General features: G+C 30.4%; 1 protein-coding gene across 2 annotated transcripts in view; it reads left to right on the top strand.

Annotated features, from left to right (window-relative positions):
* The first annotated feature begins 7937 nt into the window (after nt 1-7937).
* The window catches only part of LOC134697195 (anoctamin-4-like), a 44274-nt gene continuing 25434 nt past the window's right edge, over nt 7938-26777 (top strand). For both annotated transcript variants that reach the window (XM_063559289.1, XM_063559288.1), the window contains exons 1-9: nt 7938-8043; nt 12577-13031; nt 13425-13500; nt 19853-19956; nt 21616-21736; nt 22462-22503; nt 23110-23464; nt 23974-24021; nt 26644-26726. In XM_063559289.1, coding sequence (XP_063415359.1) covers nt 12600-13031; nt 13425-13500; nt 19853-19956; nt 21616-21736; nt 22462-22503; nt 23110-23464; nt 23974-24021; nt 26644-26726 — 1261 coding nt within the window. In that variant the 5' untranslated portion in view covers nt 7938-8043; nt 12577-12599. The remainder of the gene's footprint in view (nt 8044-12576; nt 13032-13424; nt 13501-19852; nt 19957-21615; nt 21737-22461; nt 22504-23109; nt 23465-23973; nt 24022-26643; nt 26727-26777) is intronic.

Below are 26777 nucleotides of genomic sequence, written 5' to 3'. Positions count from 1 at the left end.
AATGAGCAAAGCCCATACCACATAGTCGAACTATTGAAAACATCTTATCTCATCAGATGGATGCAAATAGAAATATTACACAGAATGGACGTGGCCAGGTACTTGTATATCCCAACAACAAAAAAAAACACTTAAGAACAGCTTCTGAGAAAACTTGCAGTTACTGACAGCTAGTTCAAAGTCACGTACACTAATAAAAAAAAATCAGGTCTCTTTAGACTGAATTCTTGTAACCCTATTTTGTGGATTTTCTTCAAACTTTGTAAACTTTGTAGAGTACCATCTTGAAAGTTATCAAATTTACTCAATTATTTTTGATGATTTTTGAAGTTTAAATTAGCAAATTGTTCAATTAAAATATTCATATATTCCATCTAAATGTGTCTTATCATGTTAATAAACATTGTTATTCCTCCAATTTTTTTTCAATAAATACATTTTAGTAAAAAAAAATCATTTTCTTTCTTTCTTTAAATTCATAGTAATTTAAACCCTTGAATTTTGCTATTTTTTTCTTATTAAAAACTGATAAAATGTAGCAATTTCATCAAGTTCACTTATTATTTTTACAGTTAAATACTTATAAAACACCTATTGTTATTATATAAACATCCATTGAAATATTTTTGTTGGCATTCAAGGAAAAGGTAACATATAAAATGTTGGCATTCGAGGAAGACACCGTAAAATCATGTTGGCATTCGAGGAATAGGTGCAATAGTTATCACAACAAAAGTGGATGCTTTTCAAAACAATCATTCTAATTAAACATAAAGGTAAATTTCAGGTAGTTAAATCACGTTGACTTTCATGTTGTTAAAAATGTTGAAAATTCGTTCAACTGCTTGAACCATTATGCTCTTCTCTAAACTTTGAAATTGTTGCATCACTAGGTCTTTGGACTTTGATGCTTTTTTCAATATTTCTATAGTTTTGTGTGCTGTAATTTTCTCCTATTTTATTTGATGGAATTTCTCAGAACTTTGTATATTCTCATACTTTTTTCATAGCATAAAAAGAAGAACCCTTTGAATAATAATTTTGTTTGCAGACAGAGAACACAGAAAACAATACATATAACATATTAAAGTAAACATATGAGCAGATTGAAAAAAGCACTTTAAATCTTCAAATTGTTGAATATTCTTTACAAGCCATTAATTTATTATAACAGTCTATTACAAGTGTAAAATTTAACAAATTATTGTTCAATCAAAAAAAATAATAAAGTTTATATTTACTAATTAAATATTCAATATGATATGGATTTAGATGATAAAATCTCTAATATCCTTTTTTTAGTTTGAAATAATTGTATTTTACTAGAATTTTTTCTTTTCTTTTTTTAAATATGTCTTATGTTAAGAAATATTTCCGTTCCCAAAATATTTATTTTCATAAAAAGTAATAAAAATATTTTTATTTTCTTAAATCTATAGAATTCATGATACTTTCAACCCCAAAATCTTCTATATTTTCTTATCAAAAAGTGATTAAATGTTGCAATTTTATCCGGCGTTTTACGTTTCCGCAAATTGGCATTACTTTTCCGGAAAAATAATATGACGTTTCCGCAAAAAAAAGTTTACGTTTCCGCAAATAAATATCTTACTTTTCCGGAAAAAAAGTTATTATTACTTATCCGCAAATAATTATGGAATACCTGTTGATCGAAAGCAAAGTCATAAACACAAAATAAATATTTATTAAGTAAAAGGTCATCAGTACATGCAAGCAAACCTCGTCATAACGTATGAAAACGTATGTCCAAAAGACAGCCCTAATCAGATATATCTTGATATATATGAGTTCATAAGCCAGTTCTCGGCAGAGTACATGTACGTGTAGCCAATACGTCGTACATAGTCCACAGTAGTACATTCACCGTTTACAAGTTTTGTATTTTGTTCAAGAAGGAAGACTTAGTCCATCTTCTTTTTTTCATATTTCCGAAGGGTTGCTTTTACGGTTAGATTTCTCATCTGTAAGATGTTGTTTGAAGTTTCAATAACACATCGACCAAGACAAAAATATTAGGATGGCTAGCGTAAAACTGCTCCTTTAGGTGGGTATGAAAGACTCGGCACCATTCATTGTTCTCTGTTCCTCATGGTCAAAAGGTGATGCCTAATTTATCTAATATATATTCAACCAGGTAATTTTCCGGAAAAGTTATAAATGCAAATTGCGGAAACGTATACTTTGAATTTGCGGAAACGTAGTATTGGAACTTTGACAAATTAGCGGAAATGCATTTACGCCCATTTTATCAAGTTCTCTGATTAAGTTTTACAGTTTAATACTTATAAAATCATTTAGATAGTTATAAAAACACCTATTGAAATATTTTTGATGGCATTCAAGGAATAGGTAACATATAAAATGTTGGCATTCGAGGAAGACACCATATCAATAATATAAATCAATGAATGAGTACTCGGTGTTAATGAACATCTTGAATGTTCGAACTTGTGTAAAGATATTTTTTTTATCAAATTAAAAGTGTAAATGAAGATAAATAATAAATATCCATGCAGATTTACTTTTTACTTTAAAAAAAAAAGAAGGAAGTTCCCTGTGAAATGGGAGTTGCGTATTTATGTCTCTTGTAAAATGTAGGGGTAAACAGGTATATAGCCGATAGATTAAGTCAATTATACTATCAAATATACATGTATACATAATGTATATTTGTAGATTGTATATTCACTCCTGTTGTACTTTACTGCCTACGTTCAGAATCTCATGCAACAAATTTCGCTATGTCTCTGGTCCAGGCGAGACAAATCGGCTGCGTGCCTTACGAACATTCAATACAAAATAAAATATTCCGTTAACTACTTTAATAGTAGCTACAGAGCAAAACGCAAGCGATATTGAAACATAAAAATTCGATAGGCCAGATATATAGGAGAAGAAATCCAAGGTTGTACTGGATAGTAATATTTTTATGATACCCAAAAAGGAATAAAAAAGTATGTTAAAAACTTGTCTAGAAAGAGAAGATATAGGGTAAATTAATTTTTACTGAATTTATTACAAAGCAGATTTGATCGCTGAATTTATTTCACAACAGATAAAATCGCTGAATTTATTTCACAACAGATTCGATCACTGAATTTATTTCACAACAGATAGATTCGATCACTGAATCTTTTTCACAACAGATGCGATCACTGAATTTATTTTACAACAGATTCGATCGGGGAATTTATTTCAAAATTGATACGATCGGCGAACTTGATCACACCGATTTCGCCTATGCGGTATGGGATATTCTAATTATACGGTGAACTGTATTTGTTGATTTATGTGTCATTTTTGTCGAGCCTTCGACTTTTGTCGAAAAAGCGAGACTAAGCGATCCGACATTCCGTCGTCGTCGTCGGCGGCGTCCACAAATATTCACTCTGTGGTTAAAGTTTTTGAAATTTTAATAACTTTCTTAAACTATACTGGATTTCTACCAAACGTGGACAGAAGCTTGTTTATGATCATAAGATAGTATCCAAATGTTAATTTTGTAAAAATAAAATTCCATTTTATCCGTATTTTACTTATAAATGGACTTAGTTTTTCTGCGGGGAAACATTACATTCAATCTGTGGTTCAAGTTTTTAAAATTTTAATAACTTTCTTAAACTATCCTGGGTTTGTACCAAACTTAGACAGAAGCTAGTTTATGATCAAAAGATAATATGCATAAGGAAATTTTGTAAAAAAGTAAATTCATTTTTTTCGTATTTTACTTTTTAAATGGACTTAGATTTTCTGCCAGGAAATAACATGTTCACTCTGTGGTTAAATTTAAAAAAAAAAAACTTTCTTTTGCTACTTTTACTTTGTACCAAACTTAGACAGAAGCTTGTTTAAGATCATAAGCTAGTATTTAGAAGGAAATTTTGATAATATTTTGTACCTGTGTATCTGTATTTTACTTATAAATGGACTAAGTTTTCTTCCAGTTAACATTATATGTACAGTCTGCAGTTAAAGTTTTTAAACATTTATTAGATTCATAAACTATCCTGGATTTTTACTAAACTTGGACAGAAGCTTCTTAAAATCAAAAGATAGTATCAAGAGGAATATTTTTATTGATTTTTTTCCTCATTTTGTTGAGCCTGTGAATTTCAGCAAAAGTAGGCGAGACGCTAGGTTCCGCGGAACCCTTACAAATTTTATCTCTAGTAGAGAGTTGTCTCATTGGCAATCATACCACATCTTCTTTTAGTGTTTATATAACAAAGGATGCAGAGGTTCCTGACTTCAGTAATATAGGTGCAACAATGCTGCTGCGTAAAACATGTTTTGAGAGTTCTTCCTATATCTATTAACAACACTTTGTGCCATTGTCAAATGTTTGTTCAAATCGTAATGATGGTTTAAAACTTGAATTTTGAAATTACCCAAGGATAGTCAAGTTGTGAGTTTGTGTTACCGTTATTCAGTTTAATTTGATGTTGTACATGTGCTTTTCAGTTGAATACTGCCTTTCTTGAGTTGTCATCGTTTTTTCTATTAGTTACTTTTTGACATCACGTTGTCGGCTTGCAATCGACATAAGAGTTTGGGGTGCCTAGCTTTTTTTTTTTATATATTCTGGCAATTGTTATATTATGATCTAAACGATAAGAGAGAATTTCTAACCGCGAATTTGTAGTGATTTGCTGCATGCAAAGATGTTAAAACTTCAAGTGCTAAAGAGCAAAATGAAAACATTAAACATAACAACTTAAGCAACAAGGTTGCTGACATTCAATTTATTGAACCCAAGAAACCAATATTTCAGAACTATTACTAAGGTTATGATTTCTTAGTGTGTGTGCAATCTCAGCGGTTTCTCGTACTTTTATTCGTTCTAATTATTCGAGCTTATTTTATTTAACTCATAATTAATATGTATAATCGTTTTGGAAATTGTTTACCTTCTCATACATTAATGTTTTAACTTCTTCTTCTTTTTCTTCTTTAAGGTCAACAAGGCTTCAATACTGAAGAATACATGTTGTTGCGCATGCGTGATTGACAAAAATTTATACAAAATTTATAAAAATATTTTATAACAATTGGAGTGTTTGTATTTACAGATTGTGATTAAAATATATGTACATGTTTTGTTTGAATTTGTTTATTTGAAGCTAGAGAGAAAAGCTGGTGTTAGCTGATCTCTGAAGCTGTCAACAGTGGTGGTTTCAATTTACAGTTTGTGGTAGTAAATTCCATGGAATATAATTGTTCGCGGGAAGTATGACCATTTGTATGTGTCCTTGGAAGTTTGGATGTGTCTGTATGTCTGAGTATGATTTTGTCTTGTTCTGCTGTCTTTTTGTTCAAGAATATGCGATGGAATGGCAACAAGACAATGTATTACTTTATAGAATAAAATGAGTCTGGTTTTAAGCGTCTCTCAGCTAGTGGTGGCCCGATTTCAACTGATTGAGCATGTTTGTGATACTGCTCGTGTAGTCGTAGTTGTTGTGTACATAACGAGCAGCGCGTCTCTGTACCTTTTCTAATTGTATCTGTTGTTCTTTCATATGGGGGTCCCAGACACTATACAACTATATTCCAGTTTGGGTCTTACTAGTGCCTGGTATGCTCTTGATTTTGTTTCTGTGTTAGTAATTTTTAAATTTCTTTTTAGAAAACCAAGTGATCTGTTCCCATTTGATACTATGTTGTCTATATGTTTGTTCCACTTTAGATTTGATTGTAAGGTAATGCCTAAATATTTTGCTGATGTAACTGATTCGAGAATGTGATTGTGGAGGATGTAATTATGCCGGTACGGTTATTTTTCTTTTGAGAGATGGAAAGGTTTGTACATTTATCAGGGTGAAATGTCATAAGCTAATCTGACTCCCATCGAGCTGCTGAGTCAAGGCCAGTCAAGTTATAGCTTATGAAAATCATCTTGTGTTTTTATTTCCCTGTAAATTATGCTGTCATCAGCAAAGAGTCTAAGTTTACTGTGGTCTAGATATTCCGGTAGGTCATTTATATAGATATAGATCTGGTACACCAGATGTTACGGGTACTGAGGTGGATGAAATGCCATGAATGACTACTGTTTGTGTTCTGTCCTGTAAAAATGTCTGAATCCAATTTAGTGTGTTATTTTCAATACCATAGAATTTGAGGTTGGAAAGGAGGTGACGATGTGAGACTTTGTAGAGCTCTTTAGCGAAGTCCATTACTGATGATTAATAAAATTGAGAATGGAAATGGGGAATGTGTCAAAGAGACAACAACCCGACCAAACAAAAAAACAACAGCAGAAGGTCACAAACAGGTCTTCAATGTAGCGAGAAATTCCCGCACCCGGAGGCGTCCTTCAGCTGGCCCCTAAACAAATATGTATACTAGTTCAGTGATAATTAACGCCATACTAATTTCCAAATTGTACACAAGAAACTAAAATTAAAATAATACAAGACTAACAAAGGCCAGAGGCTCCTGACTTGGGACAGACGCAAACATGCGGCGGGGTTAAACATGTTTGTGAGATCTCAACCCTCCCCCTATACCTCTAGCCAATGTAGAAAAGTAAACGCATAACAATACGCACATTAAAATCCAGTTCAATAGAAGTCCGAGTCTGATGTCAGAAGAATTAACCAAAGAAAATAAACAAAATGACAATAATACATATATAACAACAGACTACTAGTAGTTAACTGACATACCAGCTCCTGACTTCAATTAAACTGACTGAAAGATTATGATTTCATCATATGAACATCAGGCACAATCCTTCCCGTTAGGGGTTTAGTATCATACCATCATAACATATATGAGAAGAACATAACTCGTGTCATGCCAACAACTGTTTTTAGAATAAATGTGTTTAGTTCCGACGCAAAGACCTTATCAGTGACTCAGGTTTGGTAAGTTTCTGAGGTGAATACTGACACCTTTGTGCTTTATAAAGAATATTTCCATAAAAAAATGGATGTGAAATACCTGAACGTATAAGAAGTCTGCATGTTGAGCTATATTTACGAATGATGTCTTTATACCGATGATAAAATTTAGTAAATGTTTTGACTAGTTTGTGATATCGAAAACCCTGGTGTAATAATTTTTCAGTAATACATAAATTTCTCTCGTTAAAATCTAAAACATTGTTACATACACGAGCGAATCGTACAAGTTGAGATATATAAACACCGTAAGATGGTGACAAGGGAACGTCACCATCTAAAAACGGATAATTAACGATAGGAAATGAAAAATCATCCCTTTTATCATAAATTTTAGTATTCAGCTTTCCGTTAGTGATATAGATATCAAGATCGAGGAAAGGGCAATGGTCATTGTTAGTATTAGCTTTATTTCATAGTAAAGTAAGTTCACCAGGATAAATTTCATTAATATACATACTGAAGTCGTCATTATTGAGAGCCAAAATATCATCCAAATATCTAAAATTATTTTTTAATTTGTTTATCAGATGTTGTTTTGATGGGTCTTTGCTTATTTTTGTCATAAATTGTAACTCATAACAATACAAAAAGATACATACGGTCCGCAATAAGTCAATTTAAGTGTTACTATTATTTGATCGTGCAAGTTCCTGAACTATCGTACTCAAGAACAAAACTTGGTCAAAAGTATTTTTAAACCCCTCAGTCTATCATGGAACATGTAAACATATTGGCTCCTTTAAAATACATTCATTAAAACTGAGAGCAGAAGCCTTATTATGTTGTCCATGTGTTTATTTTCTATAAAATTATTATTTCTTTGCTACCTGCCTATGTTTTTTTTTTTTTGCTATTTAATGTTTCGGAGACGATCAAATGGAAAATTAATATATAAGAATATTTTATCAGACCTTATATATATATGTCTTATATTTTTAAAGATCGAAAAAACTGCAAATGAGTTGAAACGTTCGGAATTTTTTCTTTTGTAATCCGGGATCGGGAAATGTGTACAGAGTTACTCCCCCTGAATCTATTCATGGCAACATCAAAACAATTCATTTTTTGAATCATGAAAATGCTTATAATATGTCTTTAGATTGAAAACAAACAGGTAATTGTAGAACACATTAAAATTATAGGCATACGGTACCAAATGCATTTGATATGTGTGGGTCACACTTCACAGAAATTAATTTAGAAGCAAAAAGCGTATCAACAGTCAAGTGTGTTGCACGAATTATTATTCACAGTACAGTGAACATGTGATCAACATTAGTTATAATACCTTCTTTCAGTGCTACGTTTGTGTACATTTGTTTAAAACATGCATTGTTTTAGTTTGCAATGTTCAGTGTTCTCCCTAGATTTTGCCAAATATTGGCGAATTTCTCTCATCCTTAGGGCACCTGTTACTTGGTGTTACTAGCTGTTAGTCCAAATAATAATGAGGCCTTACACTTACATCATCAAAATGTAATAACCATATAAAACATCATAATTATTTGAACTAGGTACCAGTATATCTTGAAATGATGAAAAACAAAACATCTATACTATAGCAAATTGAAACACTTCAAAACATGACTAAAAGATTAACATATAATTAAGAGAACCTAATAAAAAAGTAATATTTGTAGGGGTAACACAAATTACCGAATAACACTTGTAATGAGGGGAGATAGGACCTTTATCGGGACTCCGGGATCAGATGTTTTTAAGCTCGGGATTTCAGGATCCAGAAATTCTTTTCATCACATTTTGGGATGTCAGGATTTAATTAATATAAATTCGGGACTTTGGGATTTCGTGTTTTTAAAAGGGGTGGGTCTTTTTTTCACGGTGATCTTGGTTCATAGGTTCAAGCTAGCCCATAAATTTAGATATTATCCTTGTAAACTCATTAATCCTTTGAATAAACCTTGTCTTATCATGCTTACAGGTTATCAATTCAATCTACCACAATAGTAAAAAAATTAGATTGTGTTTTCATTTGAAACAACATTCATTTTACTTTTGAAAAATTTTAAATGTAACTGAATACTTATATATTGCTAATCATGTATACATGTACAGTCATTAGTGGTCATGATTGCACATCCTTTCAAAATTGTTTACTGTGGATTCATTATTATTCTTTGGATACCATTTTTCGTGGGTTTTGTGGGTACAAGGGAACCACGAATTCAAATGTTCAACTAATATCATATTTTAAATAGGCTTTGTATACAGAGATTTGCAAAACCTCGATATTAAATATCCATGAATATGCAATTTTTCAGCAGTCCACGAAAATTGATACCCACATATATACGTACAGAAATAAATGAATTCACAGTAGTGATTGATGCATTGGTTTTAATTGCTTTGAACTTGTCTAAGCTTTTAGCATGTTTAGTAAACTCGGAGTCAGTACTCTTATACTGGTGTTCACCCACATGATTAACTAGGCCTTAATTTTTAATTAGTGCCTGTCCCAAGTCTGGAGCCTGTATAAGCAGTGGTTTTTGTTGGTTCAAGTTGTTCATATTAGTTTTTTTTCAATTGTATTGTTATGAATTAAGCCTTCAATTTTCATGTTGGGGCCTTTTAGGGCGGACTATAGGCAATGAAATTTTTTAAGAATATGGTAACTTATAATTGCTTAGTTATACCATAATCATTTGAATTCTGGTAGAAAGTAGTTTCTCTCATTGACAACTTTATGTTTAGTTCTTCTTTTTCTATTTGTTGTCTTTGCTTCATTTTTATTAAAATCAATATGACATAAAATGAACTCTTGAAAAGACCATAAAATGAACAGTTATTTAAAAATTTTATATTTACATTGCAGTTTTCTCAAGCAAATTAACAGGAGACTTTATTCATGTTATTTGTACAATACTAGAACAAATAAAGCATTAATATTATATATTTATATACCTATTAGTTGTACAATAGGTTGATTGCAGGATAAAATCAACATGATCGATAGGATAATTCATTTGAAAATAATGAGAAGCTGAAAAAATTGAAGAAAAAAAAAGAAATTATGGAGAGAAAAAAATTAAACCCTAAAACAAAAAAATTAAAAATACAAGGGTTAAGGGTTTATAAACTTATCAATTTCAGCTGTTCTGATGGTGTTATGTATCCCACCCAACTAATACATGTCATACAGGCTTTATTCTTATTTTCTTCAAATTGATTTTTTTAATACATCATGTACATTGTAAGAGCTAGCATTAAACATGTTAAACATTTGTTTGTTTTTAACTCAACTTTGTTAGGTTATAAACAGCTTACTTAGTGTGACATAATACTGTAGATTCATCTGTCCACTGTACCTCTTGAACAATTTTGATTATTTCATCTTGAAAGTGTTGTTCATTGTACAGGTATATACTTTTAAACATTTGTAAAGAAACAGGGAGAATGGAATTTATTTTGTCACATAAGGAGATTTTATCTTTGCATTTTCATTACATACTTCCTTTTTTTATATTCTTGGTAGGCATTGTATCACCAATTTATCTTAGGCTACCCAAACATTTACACCTCTAACTTTAGACGCACAATGTACATTTTGTACCAAGCTGCAAATTTAAAGGCGTTTTAGTGTAAAGAAAGCCTGAAATATTTATGTGTCAAATTTTAGTCACAAATCCTGAACAATAACCAACAGGCCAATACAATAATAATCCAATATAATGATGAATTTTGCACATACAAATAACATGAATAATGGAAAACAGACTGTTTAAATGACTTATTCACAAATGTTTTATATGAAAATCTATAAATTATTCATATCAAGTACCAACATGTATCTGAGATGAAAGTAAAGAATTTTTATTAATATTAAATTATAATTTTAGCTTTTAAATTGCAGTTTGTATATGTTCTTTCATCTTTTAACATGTTTAAAACTTTAAATATTACCTATCAAAGAAATATCTAAAAATAGACCAACAGACGTCTGTTGACTTATTGTATTTTGTGTACAAAAGGGAATTGAATAATTCATCAATAATTCAGGCTAAAAGTTCATAACCTATAAACATGATAAATGACTGTGATGATGATCAAGGAATCCATGCATGTACAAATATATTTGAATGACATATTTACATTTTATACAATTATTATTACTCCATTTTACCTACTTATAGTTATATATATGCTGTACAATATATCAAGAAGAAAAAGACATAATTTGAAATCTATTTTAAAAGGGAAGGGGGGATGGGCTGTTATATTTTTTCCTTAAAAAATATTCTTATCCTTAATTTGGTGAATAAAAATATTCTGGTCGAGAAGATGACAAATTTTTTTTTCTGAATTCAGATTTCCCATACTTTACAGTCTTACATGTTGAAAAAAATAATTTGATTGACAGCGTCGAAAAAGAAACACAACCCCCTTGAAGTTATATGTTTTCTCCCTAATCTATTATCTATCCATGATTAAGCTTTAAAAGCAAAAATAAGTTTAAGGTCTCATTATGCATTCTGATGAAAATGTTTACAATAGCCTGAAATTATTCTGTCAGCACCCTTTGGGAACAAGTTATTTCAACTTGGATATATACATTAAGCAATTAATAAACTCAATTGTTGAATATTAATTATTTATAAGAAAAAAGAATAATGAACTTTAGAAATTGCATCAAAAATCACAGATTACTTGATAATGATTTAGTTATATATGGTTAACCCATTTCTATGACGTCAGTCTATTGTTCTTACAGTGGATTATTTTTTAAGAATCCACTGACAACCATGTTAACTTAAGATAACTTATGTCAAAACTTAAAGCTTTTAACTTACGAAATGTAATCCTCTCAAAAACGAGTGACAGATGAAAGGTTTGAACCCGCGCGCATTTTCATGTGAAGTCTGTAGTCTATGCATGATACCGCTAGACCATGAGCGCTTATATAAAAGAATAATTTAATATCACTCTTAAAGCGCATATTTGTCAATACATATCAATAAACTGTATTTCTGGCTTCTTTTTTTTTATATATATAATAGAATAAATAACACCATACAATCAAGGAATCGTAAATATGACTTATTGGTACAGTTCCTTTATAAAATAAACACCCAAGTACACCTTACACTTATCACTTTTAATGTACAAGGCCTACCCCTTTTTATCATAACACATTTTTACTTTTGGAATTAGTATATGTATTATAATTATCAAAGTCGCTCGTTGATTATCGTTTATGAATCCACTACTTCTTATCAATTCTCCAATACAAATACAAGTTAACTAGGACTCCGGTATATCAGTATTTTTTTTGGAACAATTATGTAGATTTTTCTATCATGTCTATTGACTCTTTTTTGATACCCGGGAATTTTTTTAAGGAAAAAAAACTGAATAAAAAAAAAACCCAGATTATATTTTGAATAACAGCTTTTTAGTAATAGTTTGCAAAATCATGTAAAACATGTACAATTAACTTTCATGGGTGATTTGTACACCAAACTTTGTTAATAGGAAACTAAACAAACATATGCTGTTTAAAAGTAATAGAGCTTGAGGAACCTCAAATAAAGGCTGCAAAAGGCATTTAAGAGAGCATGAAGCATTATGTATCTTCCATGATTTTTTTTTTTATATAAGATGCTTATCAAATTATTTTTTTTATTCACAGATATCATCCAAATCTTTTAAGTTATGGAGAAAATAAAAAGAAGAGTTACCAACATGAAAGATAAGATGAGTCCAAAACATAAAAGGACAAAAGACGGGTTTATGAAACCAAAAGCAAAACAGCCTATTAAAAATGTGGAAGGAAAAGCTATTACTCGTTTTGACAGAGTTTATAGAAAACTTGGAAACTTATTAATTCCAGAATCAAAAAGGATTGATATTGTATTGATTCATCCAGATTCAAAAGCTGATGATGGTTCCTTAAGTTCAAAGGAAAAGAGAAAAATACAAGTTAGAGAAAAGCTAAGAGAAATTTTTGAAAATACATTGAGAGATGAAGGATTTATCGTTGAAGAATCTGTTCTTAAGGATAAAGTTTATAAGAAAATCCATTGTCCTTTTAAAAGACTGTGTATTGAAGCCGAAACAACAAATTTAGAAATGCCATTACTAGGGGTAAGTCACTCAGATTCATATTCTTATTAACTGGTGCCTGTGAAGAAAGTTGAAAAAAGCGAGGCTGATTTTTCAGCAATAGCAGTGAAGGTGGTGGTGTCGACAAATTCTCTAAACAACCTCTTCATTATTTTTAATGAGACATGTGCTTATGTTTACATAATACTTACAAAAATGTAGTGTCATAACAGTTCAATAATTCAAAGATTGAATTGTTAAATCAATATTGGAAATACTACAATAAATTTGAAAGTCTAACACCTAAATATCATCTTTAAAATTCGATTTCTTCTATGCTTGAAAATTGATCTCAACAAGATATATATCAAATACATGTACAATGTAGTAATGAATCTTAACAGTTCTACAATGTTAAATATTTTTCTTTTGTAGCTTGTAAATCCAGAGGATAAACCAACAAACTCTTGTGCCAAATTTGTTTACGACAAGTTCGTAACAGACAAAGATAGTAAGTTTTCATACACATAAGATAAATTTAGCAATTTGATATAATGCTTATACTGTTTTCCTAAAAAAAAAATCTGGGTTCACATGTTCATGGCACTTTATAAGATGAATGACACTTGGAAGATAATTTTCATGGTGAACACTGCTGATTAAATGGCATGGGTGATCCACACTGAAATTTATTCCTTTATACTCTAGATAATTAACTGCATATTCCCTTCCCCCCCCAAAAAAAAAATTATTTAAGGAATGACTGTAATATTTTTTCTGTCTTTGAAGAAATAACATAAAAAATTTGGTGCTCACTGAATAACGCGCATAGCGGGTTATTTAACAGTGTGCACAACATTTTTTATGTTATTTCGAATAGACAGAAAAAATACTACAGTCATTTCTTATAATTTAATTCTAAATTCCATTTTAAACTGTAGAAAACCATGAAAAAACGTTAATGACGTCAAGTTCACATGACTAATTTATGTCTATGGGCTCATAACAAAATAACGTCAGCCAATCAGAAGACGCATTACATCCAAAATTAAATTATTATATAATTTGGAACATGACGATGTGCTTGCTGAACAGACAGAAAGCAGATACTATACAAAAGATAAAAATCATTTCTTTAAATTGTGGCTCTATCAATAAACTTTGCAAACTACTTTACATGTATGTGTTTACCCATTACTTCAGGTTAGTCTAGATAATTTTAAAGTCTTGGACTCATTTAAGCAAAAGAATAAAATAGCCTTCAAAGAAGTCAACATATTTGACCTCATAACTTCAGGTTAACCTTGGAAACTGAAATTTTGTATGTCTGTCTGGTATACTATATTTACTATATAAATATTATTTGTTTCTTATTTAAAAAATACTACAATAATATTATGCTGAGTTCACATATAATTCGAATTCGATTTGCATTAACTAATTCGTCTTGACATTCGCTTTACTGTCCAAATGACGTTACCTTTTAGTTCGTATTAACACAATCGTATTTCTAATGCGAATTGGGGAATTCAAATTAACCAATTCGAATCAATTCGAATTAAAAAAGAAGAGTGTGTAAACGCGATAAGTGAATTCGAATTGCATTCAATTTGAATTCAATTCGAAATTAAATGTTCGTGTGAACGAGGCATAATTTGGATAAAGGAACATTATTTATTGTATAAAATTAGTACATGTAATAACATATTTCATACAGAACATTACCAAAATTTAGCATGCAGTAATATATGGCATACATGTAGCAATTAAGTTAAAATAAAGTGAACAATTTAGTGGCATCATTAATGACAAAAACATGGATCATGATGATTGAAACTGTTTTTCTAGCATATTTTGGGGTCATTATTTGTCATAGGGTACTTAATATGTTTAGTGGATGGTGAAAATTAGTTTAAGAGTAAAAAGAAGTACTTTGTTTTGGGTACATTTTTATGCAGTACTTAGTTTTTCCACAATCCACAAACTTTGATACCCAAGAATTTAAATGAATATGCAGTATATGCTCACCAAATACACATGTAGTTACTGTATATTATCACGTACCTAAATGACATCAAGCATCTAGATAAACTATGTGCTATACATTATTTATATGCATGCCAAATGTAAAAATTTCTTAAACATTTCCTTATTCTATTTTTTTCAACAGAAGATGGTAAGAAGATGGTCCACGAATATTTGTTTATCATGTTTATATACAGGTTTTCTTTGTTGTGTTAATTCAGCTAGTCATTTTAAGAATAATATTCAAATTCATTTCATTGAATTTCAAAATAGCTTTTTTTTTTATATATATAAGAAAACCATGAGCAATATGATAATAAAAAAATTTCAGATGAGGAATTTGCTATCATATTTTTAGTGGCCTCATTTTGAAATTCACATATTTTTTTTTTAGAAATAATATCAGTTTTTTTTTTAAAAAGTCTCTGATTTTAATCCTGCTAATTTGATTAATGATCCAACTGTTTTTGTCAGAGGCATGAAAAGCTAGTTTTATAAATAAATGGAGCTACATCTTTGGTTAAAAATGCATAGACTCTTGGCAATTCTCATGTCTAACCTTAAATGATTGCCAATTAGGATGGTGGTGGAGCTAGCTTGATATATATTAGAAAATTATATGAACAATTGAAATACTGATAGTAAATAAGCCAAAGTGACCTTAACATAATCAGCGTTATAAGTGGATTTGGTCAGGTTTTTTTTTAAATTTTAGTTAGTAAATTGAATTGTACAAGGTTGAATTGACACAATCAATTATACTCATGTGTTATTTCTTTCTTTCTCTCTCTCTTACTCTCTCTCTAATGCATTAATATGTTACAAATGCTAATTATCTAATTGGAATTATTTGTTATGTAATCATGATAACCAACGCACAGTTTTTAACCTTTAGATGTATAAAAAATATATGTAGAATTGTTTTACTTGATTAAATGCATGTTCCCATTTAAAAATTGTATATATTTGACTACAAATGCATTAAATGAAGCATTACATATTGTAAGTTTGACCTTGAAGTTGAGATGAATTCAATGTCAAATAGTAAGCAAAATGACATATTACAAGTTTGACCTTGAGGTGAATTCAATGTCAAATGGTAAGCAACATGACATACATGTATCATAAGTTTGACCTTGAGGTGAATTCAATGTCAAATGGTAAGCAACATGACATATCATAAGTTTGACCTTGACATGAATTAATTTCAAATGGTTAGCAACACATTATCTTGGAGTGATATCTCAAAAATTAAAAACCTTTGCCAAAAGATAGAAAATTTATTGTCAGGACATAATCATGTCACTTAAAGGAGTTGACCTAGAGGTGACTGGTCAAAGATCAGTATCCAGAGTATGTGACACATTGTCTTGAGATGACATACCCACATGACAAATATCAAAATCATTTGTGAAAAAAGGATTGATCAGTATAAAATTATTTCACCTTGAGGACATGTACAAGGGTCATGCAAAATGGTATTTTTAAAACGTTTTTTTTGTGGGTTAAAACATTTACTCAAATAAATGTAATTTAGATATCAAATTAATTTTTCTTTGTAATGAAATAAAGATTCCTAGATCTAGACTAGGCCCACAAAATCCTGATCCAGCTTGAAACTATGAAAGAGTCTAAACTAATTTTCATGAATCCAAAACTCATTGACTCATCTTAAGCTGTAAATAAGGCGTAAACCAGGCGTAAGTAGTAGTTATGTGTCTAGATCCAAGCATAAGGGAGCTTGAAATGTAAATTTGTAGTCTTTGCGGGCGTAGAAAAAAGCAGTAAACCTGGCGTAAATTGAAATAAGCAAGGCATAAGTTTTCTTACAGGCGTAAATTGAAAAAAACAAGGCGTAAATTTTCTTATGAGCGTAAAATGTTGGTATGGCTTAAATAGAAATACCCATAATGCTTTGTTTAAAGGATCATGGGATTTTTTTTCAAAATTTGGCTCTTTGCATGGTTTTAGTTTGCAAGAGTTGTACATGTACACATGGCAGCTTCATATATCTAGGGATAATTTTTTTTGGCAAATACCCCTTGTAAGCATGATATAATTGTTTAATTCCACCGAATGTTCCACCTCAGTGAGTTTATTATAATCAAGTTTCATATGGAATTTCTACTTGGATGTATATTGTTTGTATACACTGCAGCTGTGATATTTGCGCAGTCAAATTGCATTGACGGTATAATCATTTCTTATATCATATTTTTATGTATAGTCACTAGTTGACCTTTTTATGATAATATGCTCGTTTTGGCTGACTACTTCACTTAGTTCATCAGTTTAAGTGAAACGTTATACAAGTGGATTCCAGTTTTATGTGACCAGTTGACAATTCATTTTTGTTGAGTTTTATTTATGACGTCATAGTACAGGTTCGCGGAATTTTTACGTCATTCAATAATGATGCTTTTCATTCTTAATATTTCATCTGGAACCGTATATTTAGAATGACCATGAATTTGTCAAATTAGAATATAAATAATTCATTGAGTTATTTTTAGACATGGTATTCCCCTTCTGCCATGGTATTTGCTAGGGTATTCCCCATCTGCCATGGTATTTGCTAGCAAATACCCCGGCACATGGAATTCCCTAATGACAAATACCCCGGCAGAGAAAAGAAAATCTCAATTCTTAGAAATTGGTAAAAAATACCATGGTTCTCATCCAATCAAAATACAGCATTATTACATAAGGTGGAATTATCATTTATATTTTAGTTCAAAAGACAATAATTTTCAAAACCAACTTAATTTTAGTTTAAATGCTACTCTTATTTCAAGAAAAAATAATTGTCATAATTCTTATTTAAACCAAAACTTATTTGAGCCATTGTCTGCATAAAATGTATTTATTTCTATATTAGCTTCTTCAATGGTTAATATTTCAAGTTTTTTGTCAAACAATAAGAAATAAAAGCAACAGTACAGAAGTTTGTATCAAATACATAAATGTATACACAGCTTTGTTGAACTAAAATAAGTGTAGAATTATGTAAGGATATTACACCTGGTTAAACTTTATTGATTGACCAGGCGTACTCATTTAAAATTACGCCAAATTTTACGCCTGGTTTACGCCTTAGTTACGCCTAATGTACGCCTAACTTACGCCTGGTTGACGCCTGGACATGCATTTTGTAATCACTGCAATGCCGCCAGGATAAAGTATGATTTTTACCCCTGGTTTCCGTGTCACATACGGCCGTCACAGTTTGTACAGTGAGAACCCTAAATAAGTTGACATTGAAAGCAAGGGTTTCACAAAATATGTAGTGTAACATCATAGTTAAGTATTACACCCATAAGCCAAATATCTTAAGCCTATCTATAAAGATTAAAACTTTCAGACTCAAACACCATTCGCATGAGTGTGAGTTTAACTGTCCCTCTGGTATCTTTTGCCCCTCTTTCACAAGAATTAAGAAGAAGGGAAAAAATAGCTTCACTAGATATCTACATAAAATTATTAATCAGGAGCTTTAAATACTTTTATATGAGTCAATGCCTTACAGTGACTATGAGGTAGATATTATTATATTATTTATTATTATTATACAATATTTATATAGCGCATTATATAATTTGAAAAATTACCCTAAGCGCTTAACATGAATAAACAAAAAAAAATAAGATACATAGGTAAAAGCAAAATATACAATCACATAAATACAATTTCTGAGCAGTGGCGTGTAAAATGAAAACATTGATTGTCGGTTAAATAGAATAATATAAAAGAATGTACAACCCACATAAAAAATATCAAAAAAAATAAATTTAAAATTAATCAAAATGAAAGAAAAGTAAAAAGTTTAAAAAAAATAAAAAAATGAGTTAAGAAAAGTTTAAAATTTCCTCTGTATAAATTTAAAATAATGATTATCATTAAACCACAGTGACTCAAGTATTAAAAATTATTAAGTAAAAGTTCACAATACAATCAACTGATACAATTATTATTAATGATAAATGATATTTTTACAGCGCCTAATGGCAGAGGTATATATATGGGTATTTTTTGGTATTAAATATTATAATTTTAGTTAGTATTTTCTGAATGTTGAATATTATGAACAGTTGTATTTTATGATTATCATAAATAATTATTTAACATCACCAAAACACTGAGTGCGCAGCAGGACAGAGCTTTGAGCTTTACACACTATGGTTTATGGTTGATTCACCGCCTGTGTGTTTATGTAATCATATATTAAGTTGATAAGTTGAAACAAAATATGTATTATACATGTATATGAACTGTTATTTTCTCTGTAGCTATGTACTATATTATGAGAATAAAATCATTCATATAGTATAGTTTGTTAATGATGTATTTATATGGATGTCACCAATTACTGCAGATTTAGCTATTTTCATTGGTTACCATTGTTTTGGGGATTAAGGAACACTTGCATGTTCATGGATATTTAATTTTGTTGTTTTTGCAGAAGTCTACATTCAAGTCTAAGGAAAATTTGTTATTCATTGAACATTTAATTTTTGTTTCCCCAGTAACCAATTTAATAGCACCAATTTGGCATATTCATAACAGTATCAATTTTATTTTATTTAGCAAATCTTCCCTTATTGAACCTTAGTTCTCTCGGAATTAAGGCCTAATACTCATATAATATTTACATAAATTTGTTTGTCAATTTCCACCAGCATGAAATTATACAATTCATGACAATATATATACCAGATATTTATGATTGAAAGAATTATTAATGGCGTTAAAAAATATAGCATTACATATAGATTGGGAATTAAGGTTAGAAAAATATTTTAGTTTGTTTTTTAATAACATAACCTCTCTTTATGTTTTAGCCGTGGACTATATATCGGCCAGATTTATGGTAGAGAGAATACATCTATTTGACAACCACCATGATCCATCTAACTTCTTCAGACCAGCTGTCAGGACATTACTGGTATAATTTAAATATTTAACTTTTTAGCTCACCTGGCCCAAAGGGCCAAGTGAGCTTTTATCATCACTTGGCGTCCGGCGTCCGGCGTTGTCGTCCGTCGTCTGTCGTCCGTCGTCGTCCGTCGTCATTAACTTTTACAAAAATCTTCTCCTCTGAAACTACTGGGCCAAATTGAACCAAACTTGGCCGCAATCATCATTGGGGTATCTAGTTTAAAAAATGTGTGGCGTGACCCACCAAACTAACCAAGATGGCCGCCATGGCTAAAAATAGAACATAGGGGTAAAACACAGTTTTTGGCTTATAACTCAAAAACCAAAGCATTTAGAGCAAATCTGATGAGGGGTTTAATTGTTTATCAGGTCAAGATTTATCTGCCCTGAAGTTTTCAGATGAATCAGAGAACCCGTTGTTGGGTTGCTGTCCCTGAATTGGTAATTTTAAGTAAATTTTGCTGTTTTTGGTTATTATCTTGAATATTATTATAGATACAAAAAAACTGTAAACAGCAATAATATTCAGCAAAGTAAGATTTACAAATAAGTCAACATGACCAAAATGGCCAGTTGACCCCCTAAGGAGTTATTGTCCTTTATATTAAATTTGTAAATTTTTACTACCAGTAACATTTTCCAAAGAAACTACTGGGCAGTGATAATTGTAAGCAGCAAGAATGTTCAGTAAAGTAAGATGTACAAACATATCACCATCACCAAAACACAATTTTGTCATGAATCCATCTGCTTCCTTTGTTTAATATTCACATAGACCAAGGTGAGCGACACAGGCTCTTTAGAGCCTCTAGTTTATGGGTACCAAATTTATATATGATCCATGAACATCGATATCCATAAAAATAATTGAATCTATAGTCTTCATATATATAAGAAGATGTGGTATGAGTGCTAATGAGACAACTCTCCGTCGTATTCACAATTTGTAAAAGAAACCATTATGGGTCAAAGTACAGTCTTCAACACAGAGCCTTGGCTCATACCGAACCTTAAGCTATAAAGGGCTAAAAAATTACCAGTGATAGACCATTCAAACAGTAAAACTAACTGTCTTATCTTTTAAAAAAACCCAAGAAACTTATCCCTTTGGATAGAATTTAAAAGTATAAAAAAAAAGATATGGTATGATTGCCAATGAGACAACTATCCACAAAAGACCAAAATGACACAGGCATTAACAACTATAGGTCACTGTATGGCCTTCAACAATTAGCAAAGCCCATACCGCATAGTCAGCTATAAAAGGCCCCGATACGACAATGAAAAACAATTCAAACGAGAAAACTAACGGCCTTATTTATGTAAAAAAATCAACGAAAAAACAAATATGTAACACATAAACAAACAACAACCATTGAATTACAGGCTCCTGACTTAGGACAGGCACATACATAAATAATGTCATGAATGTGAAAAGGTTTGCTTGAATTGATTATATTATAAAACATGGAATTAAATTGATGTTTTGACTACTTCATTTGACCAGTAACATGAGTAAATATATTGAATTTGACTTTGAAATATCATTATGTACATAAGTTATGTCATCATTCTCAATATATGAAGTATTTGACACTGGACATAATGATGAAGCAAAGAAAAATAAATCAATCAATCAATTGTTTTTTTTTCTCCATATTAACAGGTTGATCACATCTTAATCAATATGAATATCAGAGAGGACGTCCAGAAAGATGACATAATGTTATTGGATGATGATGTTGATGAGGAGGATGATTGGAAGACAAGGACAAAAAAGAAAACAGGTTTGATTCTTTTATTCATCATTTAAGGGGATACAAAACAACGAAGGGAGGTACCACTTAAAAAACAAGCTTAATGTTGTCAATGATCACAGTTAGTGTATGTCAAACTACTATATATCCAATGAAATTTTTCTTGTAAACTCTGTGGTTCAAATTGCTTGAAATTTTCATGTTTTTGTCAGCAGCATACAGTAAATATTTTGTAATCATTTTATGAAAATTAGATAAGTTGAAATTATTTTAGTAAAAGAGTTGGTTGCCGCTTTAATGTGGCCTTTCTGGATTTAGCCTTCCTGCAAGTATTAGTTTTGGACCTGATTGTACATTTTTTACAACATTTAAATTTTTAAAGATACAACAAATATGAAAAAAGGCAATGTTCACTCATGAGCAATCTTCAATCATTGTTTATGTGACAGCAACATATCTTCACAAAAAAGCAGAAGACATTAGAGGTAAGGATAAGGTTTTGATAGAAAAGTTGTGAAAATAACATTTCCCAGACACTATCAACTATCTGCCACCAATACCTTTTTTTACCTCAATACCATAAAAATATGGGTGCAACAGCATTGAGTTTTAAAAACTGCTAGAGATTATTAGGAGTCATGACCCATGTTTTTGAAGGGGTAAGGGTGTTGTTTGAAACCCACAATCTTGCCTGGCATTGGATGTGCTAATTCATGAATCATCTTTAGTAAATAAAATAACATATTTTTTTACAGATACAATAACATTAGCAATAGACAAAGAGCTACAGAAATTAAGTGAGTATTTTGAAATGCATTATACCTTAAAACAAAGAATGATAGGAGACATAATATACTCTAGATTCATTAATATCTGTTTGATACCAATTTTCATGGGAACAGTGGAACCAAGAAATTAAATTAAACATTAGGGGTTTGCTTGTCTTGAGTACTGGAGGTCATTAAGTTATGCAACCAATGTAATAAAAATTTGAAAATTTGATTTTTGCTTCTTCTACAATAAGCACACTATGTAGGAGTATGATCAAAGACCTGTTGGCTCAGAATCAGAATAATGTGTCAAAGCAGGGTGACATATAAAAAAGAAGATGTGATATGATTGCAAACGAGATATATATAACTCCCCACATGAGACCAAATGACATGGAAATTCACAAGATCTATCAACTATAAGTCAAAGAACTGCCTTCAACAATGAGTAATGCCTTTCCTAGGATTGTCACCTTGTGAACTAGCCTGTTTAAAATCCTCTTTTTTTCCCTAATTCCTTAATTTTCACTTAGCGTGTATTTTTCTATCAATGTGTAATATTAAAGGTGGAATATACTATACATGATATGTAACATACGACTTTATGTTATAACTTGCATTAAAATAATCCAGATTTCCCATACATGAAGAAAATAGGTGTGTACACAGACAAATTGATTTTACATGAGGCTTCAGAAGCCAGTAAGATTTATGAAGAACAGCGTGATGGTGCTACACATGATGACCCAGAAGAAGCTCAGGAAGAAAAAGCGCCACTACCTCCAGCCATGGATCTTGATGAAGATCCAAGAAAAATTCTAAATGATGAATGGACAAAACTTTTCAAATTTCAGCCCTTGACAAAAATTCGAAATTATTTTGGAGAAAAAATAGCTTTTTATTTTGCCTGGTCTGGCTTGTTGACGACCTCATTATGGGTGCCTATGCTTTTAGGTCTGGCCATCTTTATATATGGGATAGTCAACAGGTAAGGATTTTTTTTAATGATCTTTTTCTTTTTTGGGTGGAAAAATAAATAATTTACTTTGGATTGTGTTCAGTTAAATGAATTGCTTTAATGAAGGTATATTGTAAGTCCCCCCAACTGAAAGTCATTTTGTTTGACCTTTGTCAGTCCATTCTTCCATCTGTCTATTGGCCCTTAGATCCTTCCCATTATGAGTATAATATATAGATATTCCAGATAATTCCTCCTACAGATTGATTGCTAAGAAGTTTTCACTTTGCTGGCTGTTTGTACATATATATTGAAGGTGTGCGATGTGTCAGGGTTTTGATTTTTATGAATACAAATTTAAATAAATAAGAATAAGAACTTATTTCTTTTCAAAACAATACAAGTTTGTAGTTAAAGGTTACACAAATTTAACTTTGTTTTTGTCATAATTTACTTGTTTTATACACAATTTACTAATTTTACTTTGTTTTACTCATGATTTCTTTGTTTATTCTAATATTTTACTTTATTTTACACAGTGCAAGTAGTTCAACAGATAGTGGTTCAACCAGTAATAATGAATCAACGTGAGTATTGACATTATTATATAATGGTGATAATTGTCTGTTTACACATTCTTTTTGGAAGCTTATAATTAAACTAGATGTTTTAGAAATAAATGCAACACTTGAAGTCTTCCTCTGAAATCTCACAATTATAAGGTATTACTTAATTGTTCATAAAACTACAGGTATATAATTACAAAGCACATACATGTATTGTAACAAAGATGTAAGGTAAAACTAATACATTTATGTAAGAAGCCATAACAAGGTGGTACATAACACTACAGGGAGATAACTCTGTAAAAAGCAGCTGAGCTTTTAATCACATTCTATTGTTTAGGAAATATTTAGCTTCTCAATGATAAAAATAGTATTTGTCAAATTGATATATATATATCTTATGAAATTTTCCAATGAAGTGTGTGGTTCAAGTTTTTTGAAATTTTGAAATTTTTATATTTTGTCAAAATTTTATAAAAATTAATTGAGCCAAATTAATTTTAGTTAAGGGGTTGAAGTCATAAAACTTTGCTTAGTGCTCGGACCATAACAATCATGCTTGAAACATGAAATCAAACATTTTGATTGGTTGATTTTGATTATGAGAACAATAAACTGACTGGAATGTTTTATGACCGCAAGTCAAGGTGTTTAGTACCACCTTAAAATGTTAAAGAAGCCCAAAAGATGTTACAGGGAATTCATATATTTTCTTTGGTATCAATTTTCATGATCAAAGGAAATTTTTTGTTTTGTTTTTTTGGAAAGAGGGGAAGGGGTTACTTCACTACAAGATTTATTGTAATTTAATCATAAAAAAAAGTTTACGAGATGAATATTCTCATAAAGTTGGTGACAATATTTTTTCGTTACTTTTATGGGTGTATCTCTTTCTTAAGATCAAAGTTAAAAAATTTGTTTTCAAAATTTTAACAGCTTTTAAAAAAACTTTTTGCCCTTTTCTATGTGTTCTTGGGTATAATGTTTTTGTAGCAACACTGAATGTATTTTTGTTCTTCAGAAGTTTACAATCTGAGTGAGTGATATATCATTTTATTTGTAGAAAAAGAAAATAATTTCATCAAATGAAGAAGAAATCCTAATATTTAGTAAATGCATGTACTGATAGCTAGTCATTTCGTGTTTGATAACCACTCTTATGCTAGCCTTTGCTAGGCTGCTTTTAATTGGTCCTTGATGCTCTTCAACTTCGTACTTTATTTGGTCTATTAAACTTTTTTGGATTCAAGCATCACTGATGAGTCTTTTGTAGACGAAACATGTGTCTGGTGTAAATACAAAATTTAATCTGGGTATCTATGATGAGTTATTTATTTGATTTCATTCATCAATTCATAAAGATTATTAATTTACAAATTAATTAAGTCCATTTTCTTTACTGACTTTATTTCAAATTTTAGAAATCTTATTACAAAAGGGAGACAATTTCCAAGTAGGAAAAATTGAATCCATGCATGAAATTAGGTTAAAACCATAAACAAAAACAGTCATGTAAAGATGAATTATATGGTTGACAAATCAAGGTCAATCTGTCGACACAAAAAGTAACCTGTAAAATATTCAGACCCAAAAACAGTGCCATCTATATGTTTTACTTCATTGTCTTTAAAGAAGATGTTCTGTTCTTTTGGCAAATTAAAACATGAAATTAACTGGAACATAGAATAGAAAATATAGAAAACAAATTTTTAAAGTGATTAACTATGCATTATGTTTTTAATGATCTATAACATGTATGATTCAAGATTAAAAAATGCTTTTGTTCTGTATGTAGATTTCAATGCTTACTTCCATGCATGTGCTTTACAATAGATTTGGAATAACATGTATAGCAGACTTTGAAAAAAACTTGTACAGCAGATTTTGAACACTGGATTCATTTATATTCGTTGTAAACCAACTTTTTTGGTCTGTTGGTACAGGTGAACCACAAAATCAAATGTTGAACAAATCACAAATTTTCTATTGGCTTGTATGTAGACTTCAGCAAAACAATGAATTAAATTGAATATCAATGTTCATGCAAGTTTTCCCTAATCAACAAAAATTGGTACCCACAAATATAAATAAATCCACAGTAACATGTACAGCTGGTTTGGAATAATGTGTACAGCAGATTTTGAATTATTTCTTGAAGTGAGAAGTTTAATGAGTGAAACATATTAACCAAGAGTTACAGTGTATAACATGTATAACAAACATGTTCATAAGTGAAGGAACTCATTGTTTGTGTTGTAAGAAAGATATTTTGTGGTTTACAGAACAATTAAGGTGGTACCTAACACTACAGGGAGATAACTTTATAATATCAGCCAAACATTTTATCACTTTGTATTGTTAAGGAAATATTACCTTCTCAATGATCAAAATGAGTGTTTGTCAAATTGCCATATATCCAACCATTTTTTTCCTATAATGTGTATGGTTCAGGTTTTTTGAAATTTTGATATTTTTGTCAAAGGGTCAAAGTAAATATTTTGTCAAAATTTTATGAAAATTAATCGAGCCAAATTAATTTTATTCAATGACACGTTAGGTACCACCCTAAATGAGATAGTAACTGACAGATTGTGAAAAATGAATAAGTAAATTCCATTCAAATTTGTTGTATGTATCTTCTAGGGTAACAGAGATATTGACAGTAATTAAAGAAGCCTGTGACAATGAGGCCACACCATACTATGCCATGATAATCTGTGTCTGGGGTAAGTTTGTAAATGTCCAGGTGTTGTGTACCAAGTCAAAATGTAAAAATA

The sequence above is a fragment of the Mytilus trossulus genome, chromosome 14 (assembly GCF_036588685.1).
Source record: "Mytilus trossulus isolate FHL-02 chromosome 14, PNRI_Mtr1.1.1.hap1, whole genome shotgun sequence".
NCBI lineage: Eukaryota > Metazoa > Mollusca > Bivalvia > Mytilida > Mytilidae > Mytilus > Mytilus trossulus.
Note: the sequence above shows the minus strand (reverse complement) of the source record. Positions and strands in the feature narration are given on the sequence as shown.